Genomic DNA, 12,867 nt, shown 5'->3' on the forward strand with positions numbered 1-12,867 from the left:
TTTTGTAACATTTCCTTATAGACTGATGCACACATGCATGATTCATTGTCTCCGAATAATGTGTATGTGATGTAAAGTGCTCTCACAACCAATAAGTACCACTGTAAAACAAATGAAATGCATGTGAGAGTGGGGCTATAGAAAGACGAGGACACTACTGGACGGTGATAGTGGGGAATTTGTGGAGAAGGATGTAATGGGGGTGCCTGAAAAAATTGTTGCACGTGGCACCGTCAGTGCTAATGTCGACCTTGAAGTCTTCTCGCATCCACTATCTGCCACTGCCATTATTGTGCACAGATGTAAGGATAATGAATTAACTGCATTTATTAAAAATTAAAAGCTGACACTAGAAGCTTTTATTTTGTCCACCTGTATGTATATGATACAAAACGTTAAGGTGCAACTCACTTCATTGTTGGTTTTTTACTACCTTCTACTGGTAATTTTAAATCATTAAGTTTAAAGGCTTGTTCAACTAGATCTAAATTGAATATACAATATTAAGTTGAAAACAAGTCCCAATCACATCCGCACATTTTTTCCTTGCATTAGAAGTACTGATTGGGAATTTTATAGGCCACAAGTCAGTTAGTGGGTTGTTAATGACCTGTATAGTTAGCTCTCTTCAACATGTTATATTAGAACATTGGAATGTTGATAGCTCCATTGAAAACAATGGAGTGCTCCGGGCTTATAATGGCTGATATAAGCCCGGAGCTCCAACATTCCAATGTTTCTTTGTTTACAGCTCTGGCTGTGAACAAAGGCTTTTGGGAGCCTGAGGGGATTTCAATCCCTTTGCGCTCCATTAAGGCTTTGTTTTATTTGTTAGAACATTCCGCCACTAGAGGGCAGAATGTTCTAATAGCCTTATAGCCCTTCATAGCAGGGCTATACTGGTAATTAATGATCGCTGCTTTGTTAAAGTCCCTCGCCTTCACCTCGGGCCTTTAATGCAACAGCGGGCCTTTAATAGCTGCTATAGCCCGCTACGGCGGGCTATAAGGCTATATTAGAACATTAGAATGTTGGAAGCTCCATTGAAAACAATGGAGTAGCCCCGGGCTTATAATGGCTGATATAAGCCAGGAGCTCCAACATTCCAATGCTTCTTTGTTCACAGCTCTGGCTGTGAACAAGAGCTTCAGGTAGCCTGAGGGGATTGCAATCTCCTTGCGCTCCCTAAAGACTTTGGGCTAGATGTAGGTAAATAATATTTACCCACTTTTAAATACCGAATTTTACCGATTCGGTATTTAAGAGTCGGTAAATATGAAGGGGGGAGATGTAGGACAATCCAGATGGTTTTTTTCCGAATCGGTAAAATTTGGTATTTACCGATTCGGTAAATACCGACCAGTAATGCCCATTCATTCCTATGGGCTTTGAAGCCCATAGGAATGAATGGGCATTACCGATTCGGTATTTACCGAATCGTTAAATACCGAATTTCACAAGGGTGCAGGGGGTGTCACTTTGACACCCTCTGGCACCCCCAAAACAGGCTCGGGTGCCATGTGGCAGGCATACATGCCCCAAGACTAAGGGATATCAAAAAAAGGGAGTGAAGAGGTGGTGCCACTCAGCACCGCGGTGGGCTAATCCTCCTCTTGCGAAAGTACGAATAATCAACAGAGACCACCTGAAATTAAATCAGTAGATATTCCAATGTTGTTGGAATACACTCAGTGTGTTAAAATACCCCTCACACACCAAAAGGGCCCTTGGTGTCATGCTTCATCATCGGGGTCTTCCCGCCCCCGCTGCGGGACGGGGCAGTGCTGCGACAAGCGACTACGCCGGAGCACCTTTTATTGTGAGTACTATGTGAGTGAAATGAAGTGAGTGTCAGTGGGGTCAGGAGTGATATTACGAGTGAAGTTAAAAAATACCTGGCCTAGTGGTAGAAAAAACTGTTTAATAGGCACTGGATGGTATTGTTAAAAGGGGTGAGGCGGAGAGCAAAAGCGGGTTACTAGGCTTGCTCTCCTGTGTGGGTCAACATGTTTCGGGGCGACATGCCCCTTCGTCAGGACCGGGTATAGATCCCCCTGACACTCACTAATGTTCTACCACAATTTGAGAGTGTGATGTATTATCAATGTGTATAAATATATTTTATAGATATACGTGTTCTAGCTATATCAGAATTTCGGATGTTATAAGCCTGAAAGAATGAGAAAAACAGGTTTTAGAAAAGCGCGGATCCCAATGCGCTGGACTAATGGATACCTGTAAGGAAAAAGAAAGGGAAAACACACGTGTAGGCTTTTATACATGGCAAGCCAGAGGGTCCTGGAGATGGCCATGTCGCCAGTTGTAGTGATCATGGAAACGGATATTTAGACACACACTTACACACACACAACACTGTGGAACACCATATGCTAGCTGTCAAGGGAGAGAAATGTATATATATCAAGATACATACTTTTGAAATAAGGGGACAGTGCCCCATGAGCCAGAGCTGGGCGAAGGGTAAGTAGGGTCCAACTGCAAAGTGGAAGGAAATGGGGAACAAAAGAAGAAAAAGTTTTGCTAGGACCTTGTGTGGCTACAGGCACTGAGTTATTCTAGGCAAAGGATTCAAGGTCTGTTCTATCGGCTATGCCGTACTTACTCAACCCCAGCACCTCGGTGCTTCCTCCTTCGGCAGTGGCTTCCGTGGTAATGGAAAGCCAGAGCGGGGGGGGTCTTTTATAGTGTGGCTGTAACAGGATAATTGACTATTAACTGATTGACTCAAGATAGGTGTGTGGGCTCGATCGAGTTGTTATGCCACGTAACTAGGGCGGCCATTATTAGGTGTCCAAAAGTAGGAGGAGGCGCGCTTTGGAGATCGTATTCCATAGACACAGATGCCCTGTAACATTGTTTTCTCCGTGTCCTGTATGGAAAGGTAATGTTTACCGTTATACGCATCCGATACAAAATCGCGCATGCGCGGAAAAGCTCTGTCTCCCGTTTTAAACAGTTTTTTCTACCACTAGGCCAGGCATTTTTTAACTTCACTCGTAATATCACTCCTGACCCCACTGACACTCACTTCATTTCACTCACATAGTACTCACAATAAAAGGTGCTCCGGCGTAGTCGCTTGTCGCAGCACTGCCCCGTCCCGCAGCGGGGGCGGGAAGACTCCGAAGATGAAGCATGACACCAAGGGCCCTTTTGGTGTGTGAGGGGTATTTTAACACACTGAGTGTATTCCAACAACATTGGAATATCTACTGATTTAATTTCAGGTGGTCTCTGTTGATTATTCATACATGCCCCAAGGGCAGGTCTGCCTGTCACATGGCAGAGGTGTGCATGCACACATGTGCATGCACACCGGAATCTGTATTTTACCATCAAATTGGATTTGATGGTAAAATACAGATTCGGTAAGGCTTGTGGGACTCAGAAGAGTCCCACCTACATCTCAAATTTACCGAATCTGTAAAAATATCGATTCGGTAATTTACAGAATCGGTAAATTTACCGATCGGTAAATTTACCGGTTCTGTAAGAATATGCCCCCTACATCTCAAAATCCATTTACCGGTCGGTAACGGCCGAAATCGGCCGTTACCGACCGGTAAAAGCCTACCTACATCTGGCCCTTTGTTTGTTAGAACATTCTGCCCTCTAGTGGCAGAATGTTCTAATAGCCTTATAGCCCTTCGTAGCTGGGCTATGCCTGCTATTAAAGTCCTACTGCCTTGTTAAAGTCCCTCGCCTTCGACTCGGGCCTTTGACGCTGCAGTGGGCCTTTAATAGCCAGTATAGCCCGCTACAGCGGGCTATAAGGCTATAATACTGCAAAACTAAAATTCAGGTGTAGTATCCTGTGTGCCTATTCCATGTGTGTCTGAAATGCTATGAGTGAATTATGTGATAGAATGTTGGGGTGTGGTGTGGAGTGGGAGCTGGGATATAGGGATGGTTAGAGGGACAATTGAGCTCTGGCAGGACCTACCTGTTGTTGTTTCAACCTATGAGACTAACATGAAATAAAATCTACCTCCTACCTGGGTAGCTCTAGACCGTTGTATGAGGACCCTGCCTTCTAACTTCAAACATTTTGGTTATGAGTTTTTATGGGCTTGTGTAAATTGCTCTGGTGGGTATTGGGAGCCATTTCTGGTGGTGAGGAAATCTGTTGTGAGAAGAAGATGGCACTGTAAACTTGCAGGATTAGTTTGGGGCTGCCCAACCAACCTCAAATCCACTGGCAAGTCATGTGAGCTCAGACTGCTGGCCAGGAGGACCCCAGTGTGGAGGCTGGGCAAGGTATGGCAAGGAAGAGGGCCAGCTGAGGGTTTCAAAACTGAGGTAGCCTTCAGTTTAAAAACAATACTACAGAGACAGTGTTATAAGGACAGCAATGTGGAGACAATTCCATGGAGACAGTGGGAAGAGGAAAGAAATCTCCTTTACAATAAACATATCTATGAATTGACCCATGGAACTTCAACCAGAAATATATTAAAAATTACATAATTAGGAGCATTGCTGAATGTACATTATGATTTCTCAATTAAGTTGACTGTGTCACAGGGTCCTGTGTGCGTTCTGCATATTTTATTATGACCAGAGTGGAGTGACCGGAGTGTGGGACATTTTGACATAATGAAGACGGGGAACCCTGTTGCTAGAGGATGTATGGGTGAGTGCTCCATGGTATGCAAATATGAATAACAGTAGCACCATGTTGCTAGGGGTTGTATGTGTGGAACAACTCATGGTATGTGAAGGTTGGGAATAGTTAGTACCCTATTATGAGAAACTGCATGAGGAATACCCCATGATTGCAATGTGGGAGAACAGAAGTAATGTGTCACAGGTGGTTGCAAGCTGAAGTACCCCATGGAGTGAAAATGTGGGAGAGAGTATTACCCTGTGGTGTTGCGGGTGATAGCCACATGTCTCACCTGAGTCAGCAGTCTGTAAATTTTGAATGATTTGTCAGGAATATGTTATAGGAATGTAATACATTTGTGTTTGCTTTGTAGTTTGTTTTATTCAATTTGTGTATAATTGGCGCCATTGGTTTTGGGCTTGAATGATGGTGTTTGATGTAGCTCTAGTGTGTTGTAGGTGTGTACTTCTTTACTTATGGAGTGGTGTGGCTCACTGGTTAGAGGCGGCAGACCCGTAAGCAGAGAACAGCCCGGGACCAGGGTTCAATTCCCGACGCGGCAGGGTCGTGGATCAGGGTCAAAACGGACTCGATAATTCTCGCCTCGGTGCCTGCTCTAACCAGGGAACACACTCGGCAACTCTGGGCATTAAGCTTACCTCATCTCTAAAACGGCCCCCCACGGACGCTGGGGATGCCTGGTTTCACCTTGGAGATACCCAGAAAGGGACCATCTCACAGGGAAAACCAGGACGGTTCCCCAGCGGTCTTCAGCGCCAGGATACTCCATGGAGTCACAGTGCGCTTTACATGTACACCAACATTTACATTTACATTTTACTTCTTTACTTATGTATGTGGAATGGTTTCAATGGTTATACTTCTGGACTTCTCTAGTGTGTGATTGTTGTGTTATGTAAATAGTGTTCTGAAGACTTCTCAACTTTTTCTCTTGCAGTTTCTAGAAGGTGTGATACTGGGTGCAGGGCTAGTGCTTTCTTTGTCCTATGGCTTGGCCATGTTGGTTTAGACAGCTTGCTGGGCTTCACTTTTGTGTGTATGTGGTGGAGTGTGTTGTCCTTATGGAGTTCTGTGTTGCTAATGGAAGATGGAGAAAGTGGGAGAGTTGTTGTGTCTGTGTCACCATTGCAGTTTAGCAATGGGAGGTGGATATACGGGGACATTGTGTCTGAGTGTAGTTGTGATGATAGGTTTTGTGCTAGAGTCTGGGCAAGGAAAGTTTGAGCTAAGGAGGTGTATGGTTAAACTTTTGCTTTTTGTTTGTGCCTTGAATTTGTAGAGCTAGTGATGACGTGAAAACCCTTTGTTGGTGGAAGCCAGCGGGTTCTGTGCTCTGCCTGTTGCATGTTTGTGACTACGTGTCCTGTGTGCATAAGCATTGGATCATTGTGAGTATGTAGACATGTAGTGGAAGGGCCTCGTGTAATTATTGTAAGGAATATTGATAAATAGACAAATAGGCATGTATCTTATTATAAATAATTATAAACTATGAGAAGGTTTATTGCAGATTGAGTAAATACACAGAAGATCCCACCAGGAGTAGAAGTAACTTACAGGTCAGCCCTGGCGACACTGAATTTACATGAAACAATCACACACAGAAAAAACACAAAAAATATATCAACACAACCACTGGACTCCACCGGACAGTCAAACACACTCTTGAGGAAGGCATCACAAAAAACACTTTCCAAAAATTGGTATCACCCACTTAAGTTATCTTGCCCTCTGCTCCATAAATGTAAAACATTTTACATATAAATGTCTCAGGGTACATTTCAACAATATGGTCACCCGTGTTCAGGGTATCTTGTACACTTGGAATAAATACTACAGGGTCTTTTTTAACCCATGCTCTCCCTTTCTGGGTATCCTGCACACTTGGAATAAATGCTGCAGAGACTCTGTCAATGTGTGCTTACCTATTCAAGGTATCTTGCACACTTGCAATAAAAGCTCAGGGCATAGATGGTAAACCTGTGCTCGGTAATTTAATTGCTAGTGGGTCTATTTCAACCCAGAAACATCCCACGCATTATCCCTGGCTGAAGGCAACAAGGTCTCTGTAAACCCTTGCTCGGCCCAATATCCAGAGTATTTCATGCATTCCCCTTGTATTGTGGTATTGTGGTATACTTCTATAGCGCAAACCTGTCACCACCAAGGGCATCCTGGCGCTTTGACCCCTAATCCGGCAAATTCAGCAGCCTAGCCTGTTCCAGGGAAGAGGTAAGTTTTCAACGCCTTTCTAAAGGCTAAAAGATCCTCAAGGCTTCTCAGGGATATTGGCAGGGAGTTCCAGAGTTTGGCCGCCGCTACTCTAAACGATCGGCCACCCATCCTCACTCTCTGGAAGCGTGGAACGACTAGTAGCCTAGATGAAGAGGAGCGTAAGGCTCGGGATGGGATGTACCAGTCAAACATTCTCTGCAAAGGGATTGGGCCCAGGCCATGGATAGCCCTGAACACAATACAAGCTGCTTTATAGCGAACGCGTGACTGGACCGGCAACCAGTGGAGTTCCTGTAGCGCTGCTGTTGCAGAGCTGTAGTAAGGGCGGGAGAGGGCAAGTTTGGCAGCCATATTTTGCACCCTTTGGAGCTTGCTCAGAAGTGTTGCCGGGGCCTCCAGAAGTAGTGCGTTACAGTAGTCGAGTCGACTTAGGATGGTACTTCGCACTACTTCGGGTCTGGCTTGCTCAGGGAGGAAAGGTAAGACCTTGCGCAGCATGCCGATCAACATCATGCCGTTGAGGTGGTTTTATTTACGTGCAGGTCCAGCTGCAGATTGGGCCCAAAAATAACACCCAGATTACGTGCCGATCGTGCGGCTGACACCGACTCAGAAAATGACGGAGGCCAGAAGTCATCTGGGAGATCTCGGGGAACTCGGTCATTGGAGCAGTACAGGACCTCTGTCTTAGTTCCATTGAACTGTAATGAGTTCAAACGGAGCCATTCCGCAGTCGCCTGCATGCACCGGTGGAAGGTCTCCAAAGGGACTGCATCGTGTCCCTCCAGTGAGAAAACCAGCTGGGTATCATCCGCATAATTAAATGCGGAGATCCCAAATGATTTGATGAGCTGGACTAGAGGGCGGAGGTAAATATTAAAGAGTATAGGGCTGATGGCAGAGCCCTGAGGTACTCCATGTCCTACTCTCCGCTCCTCTGAACTGAAGGGGGGGAGCGAGACCCGTTGTTGACGGTTGTCCAGGTAGGAGATTAACCAATCCCTGGCCCTATCTTTGACCCCGCACTCCTCCAGCCTCGAAATCAAGGTGGGATGGCTGACCGTGTCGAACGCGGCCGACATGTCGAGCAGCACCAAAAAGGCTGCCCGACCACTGTCGACTCGCGCCCGCAGATTGTCTAACACGGTCACTAACGCGGATTCCGTCCCATGAGCTGGGCGAAAACCGAATTGCGTCTCGTCCAGCCAGGTGTTCCCTTCTAAGAAGCCGGACAGAGTGCGGGTAACCAATTTTTCCATGATTTTGACTGGAAAAGGAAGCAGGGAAATTGGTCGGTAGTTGGAAAGGCAAGCAGGGTCAAGCGTAGGTTTTTTTAGAAGCGGAGATACCACTGCCTTCTTCCAGCAGCCCGGTACCGTCCCTGTTTGAAACGACTGGCAACAGATGGAATGCAAGGGCTGGAAGAGATCCTCCTGAAACACCTTCCAGAGTTTTGACGGAAGAGGATCAAGAGGCGAGCCGGAAGAGATCGTTAGGGCTAGGCTGCCAAACTCCTCCAAGGAGGGAAGGGGAAAGCTACTCAGCTGGGGTCGACTGGCCACAGTCGCCGGAGCTCCCAGGCTGAGTGCCGGGTCCGAAGAGGGAGGGGAGAAGCTACTCAGCTGGGGTCGACTGGCCTCAATCGCCGGAGCTCCCAAACTGGGGGCCGGGTCCATGAAGAGAGGGGAGAAGCTACTCAGCTGGGGTCGACTGGCCTCGATCGCCGGAGCTCCCAAGCTGGAGGCTGAGTCCAAGGAGAGTAAGGAAAGGCTACTCAGCTGGGGTCGACTGGCCTCAGACGCCGGAGCTCCCAAACTGAGAGCCGGGTCCAAGAAGGGAGGGGAAAAGCCACTCAGCTGGGGTCGACTGGTCATAATCACCGGAGCTCCCAGGCTGAGGGCCGGGTCCGAGGAGGGAAGGGTCCCCTTGAGTCGCATTTAATAAACTTCATCCTGTACCATTCAACTGTCACTTATTCAGACCAGAAACATGCACAGAATCTACCAACCCAGCAATACAGTACCTTATAATTAAAACAGTATTTCTACATAGCCCTATAGTAAGACCTGAAACGAAACTACTCAAGCAAGCCTTCAACTAAGGGTAGCAATTTGTGATGCCACAACTGTTGCACAGCAGTTAGTAATCCAGCCCCACTTCAAGGCCTTGCATTAACTACCAATCAGAAACGCAGTAGAAGCCTGTTACTCATTTCACTTGTTTCTTTTCATATCCATAGTCCCTGTCACATTGAAGGGGTAGTCATGCTACTCTTAGCTGCTCCCAATCCACATTGGCTAGCAGCTGATCTACATGCCTGACTCACGATAGTTGAAAGATTGCCAAACTGAAGTGTTATCTCGAACCCTACCCAAACTCAAATTACTTGAAACTCTTTTTCCACCAGCTACATCTCTACTAATATGTGACGAACCCTTCACCATCAATCACCTTACCTGGCGACCACTTAAGTGGTCCCTCCTCAAGACTGCATACTTGCCATCCCTACTGAATTAAGCAATAGGCTATTGCTGTTGTGGCATTCCAATCCCTCAGATGTAAGCCTCTTACCTAACACAATTTGCAGACCCGGGAAGGGCGTGACAAGCCCCAGCACAGTCTGCATAAAGCTTCCTTAGCCTGAATCACTGAGAGACCTTGCAGCCAATCAAAAGCCATGAGGGCAGGAGCCAGAAGTGCCTAGGTCTTCAAACTGTGTCCTCTCGTGCTTGTGAAGGGAGGAGATGAATTCTCCCTTGGGGCTTATGCATCAGATATCCTACAAGATCTCTCACTCTGGCTGAGCTGAGCCGTCCGGAAGTTACCCAGGTATAGAGAGTGACTTTCCTGATGCTTCCACTAAAAAAAGGCTATGTGTGTAAAAAAAAGGGGACATGTGAAGCCATACCTGTTTGCTGCAGTTTGCAGGTGGGCAGTCTAATTTCATATAATATACCATTGCTAATTACATTTTCTGAAACTCGATAACGCCTATCCCTTTTTGGTCAGCGAACTTTGGCAATTGAAAGTCATATTTACCAGAACACTAACCTGCAAAGCTTACTCATTAGACAATACAAAGTGCTACATAAAATGCACTGCAATGTTTAAAGTGACAGGATTAGTGCCTGGTAAATCATCATGAATAAATAGAGTATTAAATAAATGCATACAATTACAATCTTGTAAATACCCCACTTGCCCGAAGCTGCAGTGTTAACACAGGCTTTACTGCAACAATGTTGCTGTCCGTATAACCCCTACGAGGGTCTCATGGCCGTGGGAGATAAACAGAAGGGGTGATTTCAGAAAACACGTGCTGTGCCCTTATCTAAATGTACATACCAAAACAAACGATCCTTCGCCGATAGGCCTTTATTTCATTTTGAAATTCTACATATTATAGTTTACAAAATATACAATAAAAGTGTTAATTCTTTCACTTTTACCTATTGTTTGAATAATTACAAATTAACACTTTTTATTTACAGTTATATTTTCAACAATTGAAATATATACAGACACATATCAATGATCCATCTCAGATGTCAAATTCGGTAGTGCCAGAAGAGAACAGGATACAATCAGAAATTTAGAGGCAAACACAAAGTTATCCAAACTCCACCCTTGGTTTTAAGCTGACTCGATGTTTCTCGACGTCTTTTTCTCGGCATGACGCCGTTCATGGGAGGTATTTATACCGATGCTATGTATTATGTTGTGCACACAACAGCAGTAGTGAAAGCAGTCCCTGGATAAACATGGAACTTAAGAAACGTGCGACATCTCTGAAACCTGACAATGCACAGACACTGTCAGTGGCCGCTGCATGAATGCAAGATACCTAACCCTTTACTGAACTGGAGCAGTCTTACTAATGGCTAGGGTATTTATCAGGGCACAGTAGAAATTGAAGGTGACAGAAATGGACCTTATTCCAACAGCCTCTCAGCTTTTACTAAAATGTGCACTATCATTAGAATTTGTATGAGCAAAGTACTTATCAGTGCTCAAAGAAGACACCTCATGGACACCAGGATACCAAATGGAAACATGATCATAAAAAAGTGTACGAAGTGGAGAGTAAAAAATCTTCGTTCTTGGTGTCTGTCATTACCTAGTTTGGATAATGTAAGTCGCAATGAGCACAGTGATTTTTGTAAAAGACAATGGCATTTGTCGATGAGCGGCCGGACTACTTCTGCGCTTCAAAGCATCTTTGAAAATTGAAGGATATTTCAGAGTTTTTTTAAGGTGTGATTCGGGCTTCCCGCTCGAACCACTGCCGCACAGACTCCTTGTTCTCATTCACCCATTTGATGTTTGCCTTGGTCTTCTCCAGGGCCTGCTCCAAGGCCCGGGTGCCAGAACCAAAGCCGGTGGCCTGGTTGTCCTCCTTGAACTGCTCCAGCTGCAATCGAAAAAGAGGAATAGAAGAACTGATTATTCAGTTTTCACATTTGTTTCAATTAAGCTGCCATTGTAATACTTAGTTCAGTCGAGTGAAATGATCATCCTTTTTATTGAACATTTACTTTATTTTAGTTTACAGTTTTATAAAGTGTCACTCAACCACAATGATCTCAGGGTACTGTGCATTGTAAAGTGATAGCCTGCCAGCAAGACTTGGGGGATGATTGAGAGTTTGGCGGATGGATAAATCCATCACAAACATGATGAATATCCAGGATATCCGCCATGTTTGTGATGGAGTACCCATCTGCTCTAAACTCTAACTCTTTCGATTAGTGACTTTTAGAAATAGCACTGATTTCCATCGGGCAATCATAAAATAAGTTAGAGCCATGGTAACAAATTGCCTTTGTTGTGGAAAAATCAAAAAGTTTAACATTATGATTTTTTTTTAATTTCTCTTTTTGTTCCTACATTTTACATTCTTACGGTACTATGACCAAAAGCCATCCAAACTGGGGCCTTCCTCATGAAATTCGAGGTTTTTGCCAGTCTTAAAGGTGTCACAAGAAAAAATCACAGAAAGACCACTTGGCCTGAAACCTAGATTAACACAAAGATTAGGCCACGTTCAGCGATGAATTTCCCTGCACCAGGATCTTGAAAATATGACAAAAAAAAGCCCTACCAGGGCACTATGGGGCACTCCCTTCTGCTCATTATTATTCTTTTTTCAATTGAAAAAAAAATGATATATTTTTCTTAATAGTCGGGGGCCGCAGGGGGAAACCCGAAGGCCCTTGCAGCCCCTGCTAGTTCCCCAGCAGGAACGATTACCTGGTACTGGCAGGAAACAGCAGCTTTATTTTCAAAGTGGGTGCGCCAGTGCCCACCTGGGCCACCCAAATTAAAAAAATTCAGGGGCTGTGGGGAAAGTCCCTGATCCCCTAGCCCAAGTGGCCTCACCAGCAAGCATTTTCTTTTTTTTGTTGCTGCCCCAGTGCTCACCAGAAGCCCCCCCCACCCCCCCCAATGTAGGTAATTGTCGGGGACCAAAGGGATAGCCTCCACTGCTCCAGCTGCCTTTGCAACGTCCTCAGCCAACTCCCTTTGTGGTGCTGTCAGGAATTAGCTCAGTTACTTTGCCCCAGTCCAGGCAGACGCACCATTTGTCTGTGCTTTTGCCTGGGTGGAAGCACAGTTGTATTCCCTGTCCGAGAGTGTGGGGGCAGGGAATGCCAACACTATCCCAGGGCAGGAAACTACAGTGTCCCCAGGACATCGCAGCTCCATAGGGCCCAAAGGATGGGGTCCTTGGGAATGATCAAGGGCTCAGTGAGGGGATCCACACCTTCCCACCCAAAAATTTAAATGCCGACTCAAAGGATGAGTTGGCATCCTTCTCCCTTCCTTAACAGTATGGGCTTTGAGAGATGGGGTCCTTGGGGCCTCAATGAGGCATGGGGAGGGGACAGCATACTCCCTCCCAACACAATTCATGAAAAGCTACCCTTCTGGGCCTTATCCCTCCATGGGGGCTCATTTTAAAAACCAAAGGAGACCACTTTGTT

At 45.6% G+C, this 12,867-nt stretch overlaps 1 protein-coding gene across 2 annotated transcripts in view; it reads right to left on the bottom strand.

The window, feature by feature from the left end:
* Positions 1–10,235: 10,235 nt before the first annotated feature.
* The window catches only part of LOC144824121 (aminopeptidase Ey-like), a 282,546-nt gene continuing 279,914 nt past the window's right edge, over positions 10,236–12,867 (bottom strand). Inside the window, exon 20 of one of the 2 annotated variants that reach the window (XM_078683234.1) lies at positions 10,236–11,294. In XM_078683234.1, the coding sequence (XP_078539360.1) occupies positions 11,133–11,294 (162 nt within the window). In that variant the 3' untranslated portion in view covers positions 10,236–11,132. The remainder of the gene's footprint in view (positions 11,295–12,867) is intronic. The other variant, XM_078683233.1, reaches the window with a different exon arrangement.

Source organism: Lissotriton helveticus, chromosome 3_1 (genome assembly GCF_964261635.1).
Source record: "Lissotriton helveticus chromosome 3_1, aLisHel1.1, whole genome shotgun sequence".
NCBI lineage: Eukaryota > Metazoa > Chordata > Amphibia > Caudata > Salamandridae > Lissotriton > Lissotriton helveticus.